This window comes from Pongo pygmaeus, chromosome 16 (genome assembly GCF_028885625.2).
Source record: "Pongo pygmaeus isolate AG05252 chromosome 16, NHGRI_mPonPyg2-v2.0_pri, whole genome shotgun sequence".
NCBI lineage: Eukaryota > Metazoa > Chordata > Mammalia > Primates > Hominidae > Pongo > Pongo pygmaeus.
Window position 1 is genome coordinate 60,741,309 of NC_072389.2, and position 19,489 is coordinate 60,760,797.

General features: G+C 42.5%; 1 protein-coding gene across 5 annotated transcripts in view; it reads right to left on the reverse strand.

The window, feature by feature from the left end:
* DNAAF4 (dynein axonemal assembly factor 4) overlaps nt 1-19,489 on the reverse strand; it is an 84,069-nt gene that overhangs the window by 2,030 nt on the left and 62,550 nt on the right. The window contains exons 7-9 of one of the 5 annotated variants that reach the window (XM_054451961.2): nt 14,473-14,626; nt 12,427-12,532; nt 10,224-10,695 (exon numbers count right to left, since the gene is read on the reverse strand). The exons of 1 other annotated variant lie outside the window; for it this stretch is intronic. In XM_054451961.2, coding sequence (XP_054307936.1) covers nt 10,586-10,695; nt 12,427-12,532; nt 14,473-14,626 — 370 coding nt within the window. In that variant the 3' untranslated portion in view covers nt 10,224-10,585. Of the gene's footprint in view, nt 1-10,223; nt 10,696-12,426; nt 12,533-14,472; nt 14,627-19,489 lie in introns of those variants that run through there. 3 more of the 5 variants (XM_063652641.1, XM_054451962.2, XM_054451965.2) reach the window with 3 other exon arrangements.

Below are 19,489 nucleotides of genomic sequence, written 5' to 3' on the forward strand. Positions count from 1 at the left end.
TGATAATTTTTGTAATGTAAAGTAGGCAGTATGCACAGGCCTTTCAGACAGAGATAGAATTGCTCAAATTGACACCAGACATCAGGAGAAGTGTCCTGGAGAAGATAAAGCTAAATCAAAAGAAGGTTATTCTAGGGAGAAGAAACTATATGGATAAAGGTACAAAGATGTGAGATAATGTGGTATATTTTTATAAATGCAATTAATTTTATATATCTCCAACATAGTGTGAGCAGTGGTAGGTGAAAGGCTACACAATTCTTTAAAATCTGTGATTCTACTGCACACACAGATTTATTTCAGCTGCCATCTGTTTAAACCATATGTTGATAATTGGGTGTGAGTATCTTTCTGGAAAAAAAAAAATCATTGTTATTTTCCCCTGTTGGTTTCAGTTCAGGATATTACCATCAATTAGAAAGAATAAATTTGTGAGTCATAAGGGGATTATAAAAGTTGAATCTTCTAATCATAAAAGTTGCTTGATATAAGGAAACAGCTCAAACTCTGCAGACTCATCAACTTCTTCCAATTACCCCCAAAACTGATATTTGGTAATGGCACAAGCAAGAAGAAAAATTAATTTTTTTCACTTCCTCAAAACATCAAATAGTGAGGCACTACACAAGATGTCCAAGTGAATTATGCAATAACATTTTAGTTTATTAGCCTGTTCTTGCAGTATAAACCATACAAACCATTTTCCCCCTTCACTGTAGGTGCCCGATTCATGGCAAGTGAATTTACCTTTTTATATGTAGAATCTAGATACTAACCTAAAATTCCTACCTATGGCAGTGGTGCACCGTTGGGTCATTTTTGTTGTTGCTAAATTCTCAGGATTGGCCGGGCACAGTGGCTCTCACCTGTAATCCCAGCATTTTGGGAGGCCGAGGCAGGCGGATCACTTGAGGTCAGGAGGTCGAGACCAGCCTAGCCAACATGACAAAACCCCCTCTCTACTAAAAATACAAAAAATTAGCCAGGCGTGGTGGCGTGTGCCTATAGTCCCAGCTACTTGGGAGACTGCAGCAGGAGAATCACTTCAACCCAGGAGGCAGAGGTTGCAGTGAGCCAAGATCACACCACGGCACTGCAGCCTGGGCAACAGAGTGAGACTCTCTCAAAAAAAAAAAAAAAAAATTCTCAGGATACTCCAGGCACAGTGGCTCACACTTAAAATCCCAGCACTTTTGAGAGGCCGAGGTGGGCCGATTACAGGAAGCCAGGAGTTCAAGACAAGCCTGGGCAACATGGTGAGACCACATCTCTACTAAAAATACAAAATGCTTAGCCAGGCATGGTGGTGCATGCCTGTAATCCCAGCTAATCCAGAGGCTGAGGCACAAGAATCTCTTCAACCCGGGAGGTAGAGGTTGCAGTGAGCTGAGATCACGCCACTGCACTCCAACCTGGGTGACAAAGGGAGACTTCATCTAAAAAATAATAATAAAAAAAATCAGGATAAGTAGCTGAAAATCAAGCATATCATCTGGAATTTCATTATATATACAGTCATTCAGTGCCTATTAAAGTCCCAGGACTGGCTGGGCATGGTGGCTCACGCCTGTAATCCCAGTACTTTGGGAGGCTTAGGCAGGTGGATCACCTGAGGTCAGGAGTTCAAGACCAGCCTGACCAACATGAAGAAACCCCGTCTCTACTAAAAATACAAAAAAAATTAGCTGGACATGGTGGCGCATGCCTGTAATCCCAGCTACTTGGGAGTCTGAGGCAGGAGAATCTCCTGAACCCCAGAGGTGGAGGTTGCAGCAGGCTGATACCACGCCATTGCACTCCAGCCTGGGCAATAAGAGGGAAACTCTGTCTCAAAAAAATGTATAATAATGATAATAATAATAATAATAATAATAATAATAAGGTCCCAGGACTATACTAGGCACTAGAAGCTAGTCCTAATGGAGCTTAGATTCTAATGAATCCCAGCAGGAGAAAACAGACCAAAAAGGATGTATAAAGATATATTTTTATATATTTACAAATAAAAATACACATGAATATAATTACATAAATAACATATGATAACATACATAGGTAACTGTAAATATATATGGCTACATGTATAGAACATGCCAAGTGATAAGTGTTATGGGAAAAAAACATAAAATAGAGTTAGGAGGAAAGTGAGTACTTCAGCAAGGAGTTACTCTAGGTAGATGGAAAGGGAAGGTTTCTGATAAGGAGATGTCTGACCACACCCTCTAAAGGAGGTTAAGAGAACATCTGAGGAAAGTCAAGTTGATGTAAGGCAATTGAATATACAAGTTGAATTCAAGGGAGTAGCCCAAATTGAAGATAATCACTTGGAACATTTATTTAAAATGATTAAACCAGATTAGACTACAAAATGTAGGTAGAAAACAGACCTGAGGACTATGCTTTAGGGAAAACCACCATTTAGAGGTCAAGGCAAAGAACAAGAAGAAACAAATGAGACCAAGAAGGAGTGACTAGTGAAGAAAGAGGAAATTAGAAGACTGTGAGGCCTGGAAGCCCAGCTTGTTTCAAGGAGAGGGAATGACCCAGCAGTGTGAAATTACCTTGGGAGATACAGCATATGAATTGAGAACTGACCTGTGATTAGGCAAAGCAGAGGTCATGGATGACTTCAAACAGAATTATTTCAACAAGGCCAGGCTCGAAGGCTCACACCTGTAATCCCAGCACTTTGGGAGGCTGAGGTGGGCAGATCGCCTGAGGTCAGGCGTTTGAGACCAACATGGCCAACAGGGTGAAACTCCGTCTCTACTAAAAATACAAAAATTAGCCGGGCGTGATGGTGGAAGCCTGTAATCCCAGCTACTCGGGAGGTTGAGGCAGGAGAATCGCTTGAACCCAGGAGGCAGAGTTTGCAGTGAGCCAAGATCACGACATTGCACTCCAGACTGGGTGATGAGCGAAACTCCGTCTCAAAAATAAATAAATAAATAAATAAGTATTCCTCTCTACAACAAGAAGCGGAAGACAGGAAAACTTTATTGGAATAAGAAAGAACGGAAGAACTCAAAACTAATTTTAAGTAGTTTTGCTGCACACTGAACAGACAAATGGGGCAATAGCTAGATGTAGAGCCAAAGGTTTTTTTTTTTTTTTTTAAGATACGATATAATATAGCACATTTTGTATTCTTTTTGAGTCAGGGTCTCCCTCTGTCACCCAGGCTGGAGCGCAATGACACAAGCACAGCTCACTGTAACCTCAACCTCAACCTTGACTTCCCTGGCTCAAGCGATTTTCCAACCTCAGCCTCCCAAGTAGCTAGGACTACAGTCATGCACCATCATGCCTGGCTAACTTTTTTTCTATTTTTTGTAGAGATGGGGGTCTCGCTATGTTGCTTAGGTTAGTCTTGGACTCCTGGGCTCAAGTTATCCTCCCACCTCCTCCCAAGTGCTGGGATTATAGGCATGACCCACCACCTCCCAAAGTGTTGGGATTATGGCTGTGAGCCACCATGCCGACCTGAGTATTTGTATTCTGATTAGAACACATTTTGAGAACTGCTGACCTAGAGCAATCAGATGTAAATATAGCTGAAGATAACTAGAGAGTAATGTTAGTCCTTAATACGGACTAAAAAACTAAAGTAAAGCCAGCGCAGTAGCTCACACCTGCAATCTCAGCACTTTGGGAGGCCAAGGCCGGTGGATCACTTAAGATCAGGAGTGCGAGACCAGCCTGGCCAATATGGTGAAACGCTGTCTCTATTTAAAAATACAAAAATAGGCCAGGCACAGTGTCTCACACCTGTAATCCCAGCATTTTGGGAGGCCAAGGCGGGCAAATCACCAGAGGTCGGGAGTTTTGAGACCAGCCTGGCCAACACGGTGAAAAGCCATCTCTACTAAAAATATCAAAATTTGCCGGGCATGGTGGCGCATGCGTGTAATCTCAGCTACTTGGGAGGCTGAGGCAGGAGAATCACTTGAACCCAGGAGGTGGAGGTTGCAGTAAGCCTACATCACACTACTGTACTCTAGCCTGGGTGACAAAGCAAGACTCTGTCACACACACGAAAGAGACTATTAGGTCATGGGGACACCACGCTCTTGAATAAATTAAAGCTGTTAACACAGAAGTTAGTTAGTTATTGCAGGACTGGGTTAGTTATAAAAGAGGGGAGTTCAGCCCCCTTTTCCTTTCCTCTCTTCTTGCATGCTGTCTTACTGTGTGATACGTTCTGCCATGTTATCATATAGCAAGAAGGTCTTCACCAGATGCATGTAGTCCCTTAATCTTGACCGCCCAGCATCCAGAACCATGAACCAAATAAATCTCTGTCCTTTATAAATTACCTAGTCTGTGGTATTCTGATACAGCAGTGGAAAATGAAGTAAGGCACCTACTTTTTCCCTAGATGGTATGTGCAAAATCCTTTGCCCTTATTTCCCACATGGATGAAATTTGTTGGAAAGCACTTGGCTTGCTAGTGATTAAGAGGTCTCTCCTTGACCAAACTCTAGATAGGCTCCTGTGAACCACTTTTTTGACTAGGCCCCATCCTTGCACCTTGCTCTTTGTCCAGGCTAGAGTGCAGTGGCACGATCTCAGCTCACTGCAACCTCTGTCTCCCAGGTTCAAGCGATTCTCCTGCCTCAGCCTCCTGAGTAGCTGGGATTACAGGCATGCGCCACCATGCCCGGCTAAGTTTTGTATTTTTAGTAGAGACAGGGTTTCACCATATTGGTCAGGCTGGTCTCCAACTCCTGACCTCATCATCCGCCTGCCTCAGCCTCCCAAAGTGCTGGGAATACAGGCGTGAGACCCCGTGCCCGGCTGTACCTTGCTTTTTTTTGGAGATGGAGTTTTGTTCTTGTTGCCCAGGCTGGAGTGCAATGGCGCATTCTCAGCTCACCGCAATCTTCACCTCCCAGGTTCAAGCAATTCTCCTGCCTCAGCCTCCTGAGTAGCTGGGATTACAGGCATGTGCCACCATGCCTGGCTAATTTTGTATTGTTAGTAGAGATGGGGTTTCTCCATGTCGGTCAGGCTGATCTTGAACTCCCGACCTCAGGTGATCCGCCCACCTCGGCCTCCCAAAGTGCTGGGATTACAGGTGTGAGCCATCATGCCCAGCCACATACCTTGCTCTTAAGAGCCCAGTCATGGCAAGAATCCTGCCAAGTTCCTTTAGCCAGAATCCCCACCATCAATATCTGATCACCCTTGATATTTGACCAGATTCCTCATTCCCTACCATCCCCCCGGTGATAACTGATCAACCTGGCCTATCTTCAGCAAGAATCCTGTTAGGTCAATTTAACCAGAATTCCTCTAACCCCTAATGTTTTCTCTTAGTAATTTTTCATCCACTGACCACCTTCATTACCCAACCTACTCCTTGGCTATAAATCCCTACTTGTCCATGCCATATTTGGAACTGAGCCTAGTTCTTTTTCATTTTTTATTCTCAGGTCTCACAGGAATGAAAAGAACTGAGCCTCGTTCCATGCTGAGGTCTCTTTTTCCTTATTGTAAGTTACTGAGTAAAAGCATTTTTTTTCACTTTACCGTTCAACTCTGATTTTCTTCTACACTAGGGAACCAAGACAGAATAGGTTTATATAACACTAAACTATTAAGACAATATCTCTGTATTAGGACTAATATTTTGACCTCTGTCAGCAAAGAGCTAACACGTGGAAAAGAAAAATCATCCCAAACCTGGTCTGGGACAGAACCCTTTTGCTTGATGTAATTCACAACCTCTTTCTGGGATGTGTTAAATAAAATGTATGGAAGGCCACTGATTTGGACTGAACCTCTTGCACTAGTGTAACTGCCCAATGGGTTCACCTTGCCTGCTGCCTAGACAGAGCCAATTTATCAAGACAGGGGAACTGCAATAGAGACAGAGTAATTCACACAGAGCCAGCTGGGTAGGAGACCAGCGTTTTATTACTAATCAAATCAGACTGCCCAAGCATTTGGGAATCAGAGTTTTTAAGGACAACTTGGTGGGTGGGGGGAAGCCAGTGAGCCAGGTGTGCTGATTGGTTAGGTAGGAGATGAAATCAATAGGAATTGAAGCTGTCCTCTTACGCTGAGTCAGTTCCTGGGTGGAAGTCACCAGATCAGATGAGCCAGTTTATTGAGCTGGGTGGTGCCAGCTGATCCAGCAAGTGCATGGTCTGCAAAATATCTCAAGCACTGATCTTAGGAGCAGTTTAGTGAGGGTCAGAATCTTGTAACTTCCAACGGCATAACTCCTAAACCATAATTTCTAATCTTGTGGCTAATTTCTTAGTCCTACAAAGGCAGTCTAATCCCCAGGCAGGAAGGAAAAGGTTTTGGGGAAAGGTTGTTATCATCTTTGTTTCAAACTATAAACTAAGTTCCTCCCAAAGTTAGTTCAGCCTATGCACAGGAAGGAACAAGGACAGCTTAAAGGTTAGAACCAAGATGGAGTCTGTTAGGTTAGCTCTCTTTCACTGTCTCAGTCATTGTCCTGCCTCAGACTCCCGAGTAGCTGGGATTACAGGTGCTTGCCACCATGTCCGGCTAATTTTTGTATTTTTAGTAGAGCTGGGATTGGCCAGGCTGACCTCAGGTGATCCGCCCATCTCAGCCTCCCAAAGTGCTGGGATTACAGGCATGAGCCACTGAGCCTGGCTCAAAATTTAGTTGTTTATCTGATCTTCTGATAAATCATGAGAGAGAAGACAGCCAAATCCCCAAACAGGCCCCTTTTAGCTGGCAGGATAGGGAAGTCCTCACTGTTTTAACTCTTGCAAGGAAAGTGATCTGAAGTTACATCAACCAACCCACTTTTCGTATTATGCTGTTTCTTGTTCCTGCTTCAGCTACCTTATAAATACCAATTGTTTTTGTAACCCCCAAAGGGGTTTACTCTGCCTGCTGCCTAGACAGAGCCAATTTATTAAGACACGGAAATTGCAATAGAGAAAGATTAATTCACGCAGAACCAGCTGTGCAGGAGACCAGAGTTTTGTTTTTGTTTTTTCTTCTGTTTTTTTTTTTTTTTTTGAGACAGTCTCGCTCTGTTGCCCAGGCTGGAGTGCAGTGGCTTGATCTCAGCTCACTGCAACCTCCCCCTCCTGGGTTCAAGCAATTCTCTGCCTCAGCCTCCCAAGTGGCTGGGATTACAGGTGCCCACCACCACACCCGGCTAATTTTTTTGTTTTGGGGTTTCACCATCTTGGCCAGGCTGTTCTTGAACTCCTGGCCTCGTGATCCACTCGCCTTAGCCTCCCAAAGTGCTGGGATTACAGGCGTGAGCCACCGCGCCCAGCCAGTGAGCAGAGTTTTTAAAGACAACTTGGTGGGTGAGGGGAAGCCAGTGAGCCAGGAGTGCTTATTGGTTAGAGATGAAATTATAGAGTTGGAGCTGTTTTCTTGTGCTAAGTTAGTTCCTGGGTGGGGGGCCACAAGATTAGATGAGTCAGTTTATTGATCTGGGTGGTGCCAGCTGATTCATTAAGTGCAGGGTCTGCAAAATATTGTAAGCACTGATCTTAGGAGCAGTTTAGGAACAGTCAGAATTTTGTAGCCTCCAGCAGTATGACTTATTTTATTTATTTATTTATTTATTTTGAGATGGAGTTTCGCTCTTGTTGTCCAGGCTGGAGTGCAATGGCGCCACCTCAGCTCACCGCAAACTCCGCCTCCCGGGTTCAAGCGATTCTCCTGCTTCAGCCTCCCGAGTAGCTGAGATTACAGGCAAGCGCCACCAGGCCCAGCTAATTTTGTATTTTTAGTACAGACAGGGTGTCTCCATGTTGGTCAGCCTGGTCTCGAACTCCCGACCTCAGTTGATCCACCCGCCTCGGCCTCCCAAAGTGTTGGGATTGCAGGCGTGAGCCACCGCGCCTGGCCTCCAGCAGTATGACTTCTAAACCATAATTTTTTTGGAGATGGAGTTTCACTCCTGTCGCCCAGGCCGGAGTGCAATGGCCCAATCTCTGCGCACTGCAACCTTCACCTCCCAGTTTTAAGTGATTCTCCTGCCTCAGCCTCCCAAGTAGCTGGGGATTACAAGCACCTGCCACCACGCCTGGCTAATTTTTGTATTTTTAGTAGACATGGGGTTTCACCATGTTGGCCAGGCTGCTCTCTAACTCCTGACCTTAGGTGACCCACCTGCCTCAGTGTCCCAAAGTGCTGGGATTATGGGCATGAGCCACCATGCCCAGCATAAACTATAATTTTTAATCTTGTGGCTAATGTTAGTCCTACAAAGGCAATTCAGTCCCCAGGCAAGAAGGAGGTCGGCTTTGGGAAAGGGCTGTCACTGTCTTTGTTTAAAGTATAAACTAAGTTTTTTAAAGTTAGTTCAGCCTACACCCAGGAATGAACAAGGACAGCTTGGAGGTTAAAAGCAAGATAAATTCAGTTAAGTTAAATCTCTTTCACTGTCTTTTTTTTTTTTTTTTTGAGACGGAGTCTTGCTCTTTCACCCAGGCTGGAGTGCAGTGGCACAATCTCGGCTCACTGCAACCTCTGCCTCCCGGGTTCCGCCATTCTCCTGCCTCAGCCTCCTGAGTAGCTGGGACTACAGGCGCCTGCCACCACGCCCGGCTAAATTTTTGTATTTTTAGTAGAGAGGGGGTTTCACCGTGTTAGCCAGGATGGTCTCGATCTCCTGACCTCGTGATCCGCCTGCCTTGGCCTCCCAAAGTGCTGGGATTACAGGCTTGAGCCACTGCGCCCAGCCTCTTTCACTGTCTTAATCATAATTTTGCAAAGGCCATTTTATTCTGCCACTTGTAGCAGTGTCTCTTCTAAATATTTATATAAGATGCTGCTTGATTCATGAGTCACTGATAAAGGCTAATTAGATCTTTAAACTAAATTCGTTAGGCCAGGCGCAGGGGGTCTTGTTTATAATCCCAGCACTTCGGGAGGCCGAGGCAGGCAGACCACTTGAGGTCAGGAATTCGAGACCAGCCTGGCCAACATGGTAAAACCTGGTCTCTACTAAAAATACAAAAATTAGCCAGATGTGGTGGCACGCACCTGTAATCCCAGCTACTTGGAAGGCTGAGGCAGGAGAATTGCTTGAACCCAGGAGACGGAGGTTGCAGTGAGCCAAGATTGCACCACTGCACTAAAGCCTGGGTTACAGAGCCAGACTACATCTCAAAAATAAATAAATAAGGCCAGGCGCGGTGGCTCATGCCTGTATCCCTGCACTTTGGGAGGCCGAGACGAGTGGATCACCTGAGGTCAGGAGTTCAAGACCAACTTGGCCAACATGATGAAACCCTGTCTCTACCAAAAATACAAAAAATTAATCAGGCGTGGTGGTGCCTGTAATCTCAGCTACTCAGGAGGCCTGAGGCAGGAGAATCACTTGAACCTGGGAGGTGGAGCTTGCAGTGAGCTATGATCAGGCCACTGCACTCCAGCCTGGGCAACAAGAGTGAAACTCTGTCTCAAGAAAAAAAAAAAAAAAAAAAAAAGGCCGGGTGCAGTGGCTCACACCTGTAATCCAGCACTTTGGGAGGCCAAGGCAGGTGGATCACGAAATCAGGAGATTAAGACCATCCTGGCTAATATGGTGAAACCCTGTCTCTACTAAAAATGTAAAAAATTAGTCGGGCATGGTGGCAGGCGCCTGTAGTCCCATCTACTCGGGAGGCTAAGCCAGGAGAATGGCCTGAACCCGGGAGGCAGAGCTTGCAGTGAGCCAAGATCACGCCATTGCACTCCAGCCTGGGCAACAGAGGGAGACTCCCTCCGTCTCAAAAAAAAAAAAAAAAAGAAAAAAAAAAACCTTTAAAATTTAATTAGAGAATTACAGTAACTACATGCAAAAGGGAAGCTGTGCTATTGTGCTTAACACTTGCATAATCCCAGTGATACAACACAAATGATGGTGCAATCCACTGCCAATACCATAATATTCCAGGTTAATATCTTACACTTTGCTGTCTTTTCTCCGCCTTGTCTACTTGGAGGTATTAGAAAACTATTTCACTCGAAAATTTATCTTCACCAGATAGTTTTATGAAATATGATCAGTTTTCAGGTGCACAGTCTATAACTGAAGTTGAATATAAGGTTTTCTAAACAGTTGTTTTATACTAGGCTGAACTGGTCTAATCCTGAACAACAAGCATTAGAGAAGTATTAAACAAAAAATAAGCTTCTGTGCACTTGGAAACTAACGGAAAACCTGTCAATATTTATTATACCAAAGTCAACCATTCAGTCAATTAAATGGTATATTAATACAAACAAAATTTATAAATCTTTTATTTTAAAATTCTACCTTGTTAAAAATTAATCAGTAAGTGTCCTGGTAACTACACCAAAACATATTTTGTTACAAGGGCAAGCTTAATTCAGTAACACAAAAAGGTATACGTACGTATTAATATGAAGAAATAAGGAATTAAAATAGATTCTTATTTAGATTTACTTATTCAGAAATGATTCAAGTCAAACAGTTTATTTTCTATAGATTTATAGTATTTTGCCCTCAACAGAACTAAAGTACTAAACAGAAAGCGATTCTGTACAATTGGCCATAATATGTACAAAGATGTCTCCAGTTGTTTTTAAAAAACTTATAACAATACTCAGTTACTTCTAATAGTCATTAAGATTTTAGTTCTGTTCCTTGAATTACATTCCGAATCTTCTCAGCATCAATTTGTACAATTTTGTTGGATGGATCAATCTTAAGTGCCGCTTCATAATCCTGTAGGCCTGTGTTTATATAGCAATGATGATTAATACAATAAATATTTTATTAGCACTTCTTTTATCTAGACAATAGTTGCTTAAAATAAAAATAACCACTAGTAGCATGGTTCAGGACAAGTACCAAGTTTTAAATTAGATTCCCATCTTTTTTTTTTTTTTCTTTGAGACAGAGTCTCCTTCTGTTGCCCAGGCTGGAGTGCAGTGGCACGATCTCGGCTCACTGCAAGTTCCGCCTCCTGGGTTCACACCATTCTTCTGCCTCAGCCTCCCGAGTAGCTGGGACTACAGGCACCTGCCACCATGCCTGGCTAATTTTTTGTATTTTTAGTAGAGACGGGGTTTCACCATGTTAGCTAGGATGGCCTCGATCTCCTGACCTCATGATCCACCCACCTTGGCCTCCCAAAGTGCTGGGATTACAGGTGTGAGCCATCGTGCCCGGCCCCTAAATCTATTTAAAGTAAAATAAAATAAATGCTATGTTTTCTGTATACATGGAGCTAAATTACAGACCTTAATACAATCTAACAAATATAAGCAATGTGCATGCACTATGGTAGATCAGTTATTTCCGAGCTTAGGTATGTGTGTATACACACACACACACACACACACACAAATACATACATACATACAGAGTATGACCAAAGAAGCTCTTTGAGATAAATATCCATGATATCTCAAATCATTTATATATTTTATCTTTTTTTTTTTTTTTTGGAGACAGAGTCTTGCTCTGTCACCCAGGCTGTAGCGCAGTGGCGCAATCTTGGCCACTGCAAGCTCTGCCTCCCGGGTTCACGCCATTCTCTGGCCTCAGCCTCCCGAGTAGCTGGGACTACAGGCGCCCGCTACCACACCTGGCTAATTTTGTTTTTGTATTTTTAGTAGAGATGGGGTTTCACCATGTTAGCCTGGATGGTCTTGATCTCCTGACCTTGCGATCCGCCTGCTTCGGCCTCCCAAAGTGCTGGGATTACAGGCATAAGCCACCGCGCCCAGCCTATCATGTATTTTTTTTTTTAAGAGACAGGGTCTCACTATGTTGCCCAAGCTGGTCTCAAACTCCTGGCCTCAAGCCATCCTTCCACCTCAGCCTCCCCAGTTCCTGGGATTACAGGTGTGAAGCACCACACCCAGCATTTATCACACATGTTTCTATGAAGAGTTGTCTGGTAATATAGCATTTTTTTTTTTTTTTTTTTTTTTTGAGAAGGAGTTTCGCTGTTGTTGCCCAGGCTGGAGTGCAATGACGTGATCTCGGCTCACTGCAATCTCTGCCTCCCGGGTTCAAGGGATCCTCCTGCCTCAGCCTCCCGAGTAGCTGGGATTACAGGCATGTGCCACTATGCCCAGCTAATTTTGTATTTTTAGTAGAGGGTTTCTCCATGTTGGTCAGGCTGGTCTCAAACTCCCGACCTCAGATGATCCACCCGTCTCTGCCTCCCAAAGTGCTGGGATTACAGGCATGAGCCTCTGCACCCAGCTAATATAGCATTTTTCTAGACTGAAACTTGTTGTTCACACTTATTTTAATTCTCTTCTACAATGAATTTTTAAAATATAATTTAGAAATCATGTATTGTCAGATATGCTGCAGACATTACTAAGAATAAATTAAATGCTAAAAATATTTAAAAATAGAGTCCTTAAAAGTCACGATCTTAAATAATTCCAATGACATTTTTTTCAGAGTATAACTTGGGACTTAAACCATTTCTATCAATTCCTTACCTTCTACATACAATTCTAGTTGACAGAATGCTGTTCCACGTCGTACATGTGCCTTCATTCTTGCATTAGCATTGTCTGTAACAGGTGGCATCAATAATTCCAGTGCCTTACAAAAAATATATAATTATTACAAGAAAGTTATAATTTCTTAATTTAAACAAGCAAAAGGCTGGGCGTGGTGGCTCACACCTGTAATCCCAACACTTGGGGAGGCCAAGGTGGGTGGATCACCTGAGGTCAGGATTTTGAGACCAACCTGGCCAACATGGCGAAACCCCGTCTCTACTAAAAAAAAATACAAAAATTATCTGGGTGTGGTGGTGCACACCTGTAGTCCTAGCTACTTGGGAGGCTGAGGCGGGAGAATTGCTTGAACCGGGGAGGCGGAGCTTGCAGTGAGCCGAGATCGTGCCACTGCACTCCAGCCTGGGTGACAGAGCAAGAATCCGTCTCAAAAAAAAAAAAACAAAAAAAACAAGCAAAAACATGGTAAAAATTCTAATTTTAAAATAAGCCTTGGGTGGGCCTGGTGGCTCACGCCTGTAATCCCAGTACTTTCGGAGGCTGAGGTGGGTAGATCACCCAAAGTCAGGAGCTTCAGACCAGCCTGGCCAACATGGCAAAACCCCGTCTCTACTAAAAATACAAGAACTAGCCAGATGTTGTAGCGGGTGCCTGTAATCCCAGCTACTCAGGAGGCTGAGGCAGGAGAATCACTTGAATCCGGGAGGCAGGGGTTGCAATGAGCCAAGAACGTACCACTGCACTCTAGCCTGGTGACAGAGTGAGACTCTGTCTCACACACACACACACACACAGGCTCATCCTGTAATCCCAGCACTTTGGGAGGCCCAGGCGGGCGGATCACGAAGTCAGGAGATCGAGACCATCCTGGCTAACACGGTGAAACCCCGTCTCTACTAAAAATACAAAAAATTAGCTGGGTATGATGGCGGGCGCCTGTAGTCCCAGCTACTCCGGACGCTGAGGCAGGAGAATGGCGTGAACCCGGAAGGCAGAGCTTGCAGTGAGCCGAGATTGTGCCCCTGCACTCCAACCTGGGCGACAGAGCAAGACTCCGTCTCAAAAAAAAAAAAAAATGGCCTCAAGCACTCACCTAAATTCTTAGCTTAGCTGGTACAAGAATTTACCAAATATAGATATATTATATATATAAAACAAATATATATATATAACAAATAATTATTATCAGGTTTTCCAGAAGAGATATGTTGAACAACTTAAGGAATTTTTCAGTTGTTCCTATGTGGGATTCATACCCCTCCAAGGTTATTATTCGGCTTATCATTTCACATCTCCACAGCTTTATTTTTACTAGTAGGAATTATTAAATAGCATTTGTGGGCTTTTGTATTCAGATTGGGTGATTCAGCTTATTCATTCATTCAACAAATATTTGTTTGCATTGTGAGAGTCAAAGAAAAACTGGATCATAAAAGTAGTATGATATCAAAGTGATGAGGACTTGGTTGTGCCCTCCATATCCTCAATCTCAAGAAGCTACCTAAGAGATTTTGCACATGATATTCCCTTAAAACAAGTTATCTTGACATGAAAAAAATAAAAAGCTGTAGAAGTTCAAGACATACACATGAAATATTAGTAATGGAAAGTAGAATATACTAAGTTACCCTGCAAATGAGAAAATGATTGTAGAGATATCTGGGCTGGGTGCCGGGCACAGTGGCTCACGCCTGTAATCCCAGCTCTCAGGGAGGCAGAGGCGGGAGGATAGCTTGAGCCCAGGAGTTCGAGACCAGCCTGTGCAATATAGCGAGACCCACTGCGCCCGGCCAGTAACAGCTGATTTTTAATCTAACTAACTATTCATAGAAGTCACAAAAAAACACCAGTTCCTTGTCCATTAGTAAAAAATCAGTTAAAAAAAAAAAGATTCAATAAGAAAGACAATCTTTAAAATCTTTGCATCTCAATTATTTCAACTGAACAGAAAAAGATCATCATTTAAGCCAATTAATAGAAGGATATATTTAAAGCACCATATATCATAAATAGATACCATACCTTAGAAGAATCTTCAATAGCCTTGTGTAAGTTTTTTAGTTTTAGGTGGCAAGCAGCCCGGTTCAAATACAATAGTGGCATCTTATTATTTAGTCTTATGGCTAAATTATATGCATTGATAGCTGCCAAATAGTTTTCTGTTGCAAACAATTTGCTAATGAGACAAAAACAGAGAAGAAAAACAATTTAACATTGAAACAGAAACACAGAAATAATATCTAATTGTATTTGACAAAGAGGATGGCTTACCTCTTCTTGCATTCTCTTTAGGGTAAACGTTGGCTGCACTGAATCCATCTCTTCACATATACCAGCCTGTCATTTGAATGGAATGGACTTCACTCCCACCTCCAAGGGTAGACATTAGTAATTTAAGCCAATAGGCATATTTGCATTATTTTTGCTCCAGTAATTGACTCAGGGATGGGCTTGTGTGACCTATATTGTTCTATTTAGAATGAAGCCTGTGGGTTGGTTTCAAAGTTGAAGAATGAAAAGTTGGGCAAATTTCTCCCCCTGCTGGATATAAGTGAAGAAGTCACATAGCCCACATTGTTGCTGACCATTCTTAACACCATGGGAAGAGCTGGCATTAGAATAAAGCTGATACTATGGAAATATGAAAGGAATAAAAAGGCAGAAAGAAACCGAGCCCTTCATGATAAAGTTAAGCTGCTGGATCAAGCTTTACTTGAAATAGAAAACACCTTTAGCTGTTTAGTTATATAAGACAATAAATTCCTTTCAATATAAAAAAATTGGGTTTTTTGGTTACTTGCAATGAATATACTCTTTCAGTTTAAATGTTCCAAAATTCTCTTCAAATAAAGAGATGTACACGATTAAAGATTTCTTCAAAACGCAAAGTCTTTGTTTTTTGTTTGTTTGTTTTTTGAGACAGAGTTTCACTCTTGTTGCCCAGGCTGGAGTGCAATGGTGCGATCTTGGCTCACCGCAACCTCTGCCTCCCAGGTTCAAACGATTCTCCTGCCTCAGCCTCCTGAGTAGCCGGGATTACAAGTATGCGCCACCACACCTGGCTAATTTTGTATTTTTAGTAGAGATGGGGTTTCTCCATGTTGGTCAGACTGGTCTTGAACTCCCAACCTCAGGTGATCTGCCCGCTTCGGCCTCCCAAAGCGCTGGGATTACAGGCGTGAGCCACCGCACCCGGCCTGTTTTTTATGTAAAATTTCCACTTACAAAAATTTGAAAAAGTACATAAACAGGAAAATGGAAAATACTTTGCTGAAAATAAAAATGTCATATAAATATCTTTGTATTCATGTTCATTCCATTATACTGCATACTTTGCTGCTCTAGAATATTAAACATGTCAAAAGTATACCTACAAAAGCAGCCAGTGAACTGAATAAAAGGTAAGATTACACCATTGTCACATCTAACTTGAGCTAAACTCAAGCTGAAAATAACTTGTACAAACTAGAAAAGCTAATTCTGTGGGTACAGTTTACATTTCTGAAATGCCTCATATCAGCGACGTTTCTGATTGCAAGTAACAGAACCACAACTCAAGTGGGCTTAAACGAGTAAGGAAATAAATTATCTCACATTTTAAAAGTCTATGGGATTAAGGCCCTTATAAAGAAGATAAAAAAATAAAAATAAAAAGTCCAGAGGAAAGAAGCTCCAAGCCCAATTAGCAGCTCAAAGATGTTATCAAGGCTGCAGGCTCCTTCCATCTGTCCATTCTACTGTACTCAGCAGGAACCACAATCAGGCTGGTTTTCCTCATAGACATATTAGCTCAAGGTGCCACATACAGGTATAATACTTACTGGAAGAAAAGGTAACAGTATTTTCTGATATATGTTCCCTAAGAGAAAGAAAATCTTTCCCAGAAAACTCCCAGTTTACCTCCTTTCACATCTCATTGACCAAAAGTACATACCCTTAAAACAAAAACACAAACAAAAACCAGTCTTTCTCTCCCTCAAACTCTCTTTTCCTTTATCCTTGCCTCCCTCCCTGCCTGGCCCCTGCCCCACCACCATCTCTCTCTCTCTCTCTTTCCTCCTACCCCCACCTCCCCAATTTTACTCCTCACTACTATATATTGCTGTTTAGAATGCTTTTAAAAATTCAAAAACATGACCATCTTTCCATGTTAGAAAATAGAGAAATACATTTTTATAGAGTATACATAATACATGGATTATTCTTATAGTATTTTCTCATAAGTGCTAGGATTTCTGAAACCAATTTCCTCCTACTTAGGTACATTTAGGGAGTCTTGTTTTCCAATACTTTTGCTTTTATAAAGAACATTATAATAAGTATTTTTATACCTATATCTTTTTTTTTTAAAGCAGGAATGCAACTAAAGCAGTCATGATCTGTTGAAGTCAATGAGAATTTATTGCTGGACTTGGAATAGGGTCACCATCCTAAGTCACATGGGCAAGGGCTGCACACCTCAACAAAATATGGGCTCAGCTAATAAGGATAAAGGGAGAGAATAAATGTTGGCTAGGTAATCTACAGTGTCTATAACAAATCTTTTTTTTAAAACTGTAGTAAAATATATATAACAAAATTCACCATTTTAACCATTCTTAAATGTAAAACTCAGTGGCATTAACTACATTTACATTGTACAACCATCACCACCATCCATGTTTAGAACTTTTTCATCTCAAATTGAGACTCCATACCCATTAGGGAATAAGTCTCTATTTCCCCTCCTCTCTAGTCGTTTGCAACTACCATTTGACTTTCTGTCTCTATGAGTCTGACCACTCTAAGTAACTCACATAAGTGAAATCATATATTTGTCCTTTTGTGACTGGCCTATTTCATTTAGCATAATGTCTTCAAGGTTCATCCATGTTGTAGCATGTGACAGGATTTCCTCTCTTTTTAAAGCTGAAATAACATTGCATTGTTATGGATATAACACATTTTATTTATCCATTTAGCCTTCAATGGACACTTGGGTTGCTTATATGTTTTGGATATTGTGAATGTTATTGTTATGAACATGGTTGTATAAATATCTGTTTGTGTTCCTGCTTTTAATTCTTTTGGGTATATACCAAGAAGTGGAATTACTGGGTCATATAATAATTCTATTTTTGGCCAGGCATGGTGGCTCACGCCTATAATCCCAGAACTTTGTGAGGCCAAGGCGGGCAGATAGCTTGAGATCATGAGTTTGAGACCAGCCTGGGCAACATGGCAAAACCCTGTCTCTACAAGAAATACAAAAATTAGCTGGGCATGGTGGCTTGTGCCTGTGGTCCCAGCTACTTGGGAGGCTTAGGTGGGAGGATGGCTTGAGCCTGAAGGGTAGAGGCTGCGGTGAGCCAAGTTCACACCACTGCACTCCAGCCTGGGCTATAGAGCCAGACCTTATCTCAAAAAAAGAAAAAAAAAAAATCTATTTTAACTTTTTTTTTGTTTTTTTGAGACAGAGTTTCACTCTTGTTGCCCAGGCTGGAGGGCAATGGCGTGATCTCGGCTCACAGCAACCTCCGCCTCCCAGGTTCAAGCGATTCTCCTGCCTCAACCTCCCAAGTAGCTGGGATTACAGGCATGCAACACCACGCCTGGCTAATTTTGTATTTTTAGTAGAGACGGGGTTTCTCCATGTTGGTCAGGCTGGTCTCGAACTCCTGACCTCAGGTGATCCACCCACCTCGGCCTTCCAAAAGTGCTGGGATTACCAAAAGTGCTGGGATTGCAGGCGTGAGCCATTGCGCCCGGCCCTATTTTTACTTTTTTGGGAACCAAGATACTGTTTTCCATAGCAGCTGGATCATTCAACACCTCTACCAACAGTACACAGGATTCTAATTTCTCCACATCCTCACTAACACTTGTTATTTTCTGTTTTTTTTCTGAGTAGCCATCCTAATGGGTGTGAAGTGGCATCTCATAGTGGTTTTGATAAGACATTTCCCAAATGGTTAGTGATGTTAAACATCTTTTCATATTTACTAGCCATTTGTCTCTCTTCTTGGAGAAATGCCTATTTAAGTTCTTTGCCCATTATTATTATTTTTTTTAATTATTATTATTTTTTTTAGCAGTCTTGCTCCATTGCCAAGGCTGGAGTTCAGTGGTGCCATCTCAGCTCACTGCAACCTCTACCTCCCAGGTTTAAGTGATTCTCATGCCTCTGAGACTCAGATTAGCTGGGATTACAGGTGTGTGCCACCACACCCGACTAGTTTTTGTATTTTTAGTATAGACACGGTTTCACCATGATGGCCAGGCTGGTCTCGAACTCCTGGCCTCAGGTGATCCGCCCACCTCGGCCTGCCAAAAAGCTGGGATTATAGGTGTGAGCCACTGCATCTGGCCTCTCTGCCCATTTTTTAATTAGGTTTTTTATTTTGTTGTTGAGTAGTAGTTCACATATATTCCAGATCTGCAAAGATTTTCTCTATTTTGTGGGTTGCCTTTTTACTCTATTTATAGTGTCTTCAATGCACAAAAGTTTTTAATTTTGATGTGGTCCAACTTAACCATTTTTTCTTTTGTTGCCTATGGTTTTGGTGTCATATCCAGGAAACGTTACCAAATCCACTGTAAGGAAGCACCCTGTGTCCTCTTCTAAGAGTTTTATAGTTTAGTCCTTACATTTAGGTCTTTGATCGATTTTGAGTTCTTTTTGTACATAATATTAGGAAAGTGCCCAATTCTTTTTCTTATTCTTTTTTTTCAGATGGAGTCTTGCTCTGTCACCCAGGCTGGAGTGCAGTGTCTCGATCTCAGCACACTGCAACCTCCACCTCCTTGGTTCAAGCGATTCTCCTGCCTTCGCCTCTGAGTAGCTGGGATTATGGGCACCCGCCACCACACTCAGCTAATTTTTTTTGTTTGTTTGTTTGAGACAGAGTTTCGCTCTTGTTGCCCAGGCTGGAGTGCAATGGCGCGATCTCGGCTCAATGCAACCTCCGCCTCCTGGGTTCAAGCGATTCTCCTGCCTCAGCCTCCCAATTAGCTGGGATTACCGGCACCTGCCACCACGCCCAGCTAATTTTTGTATTTT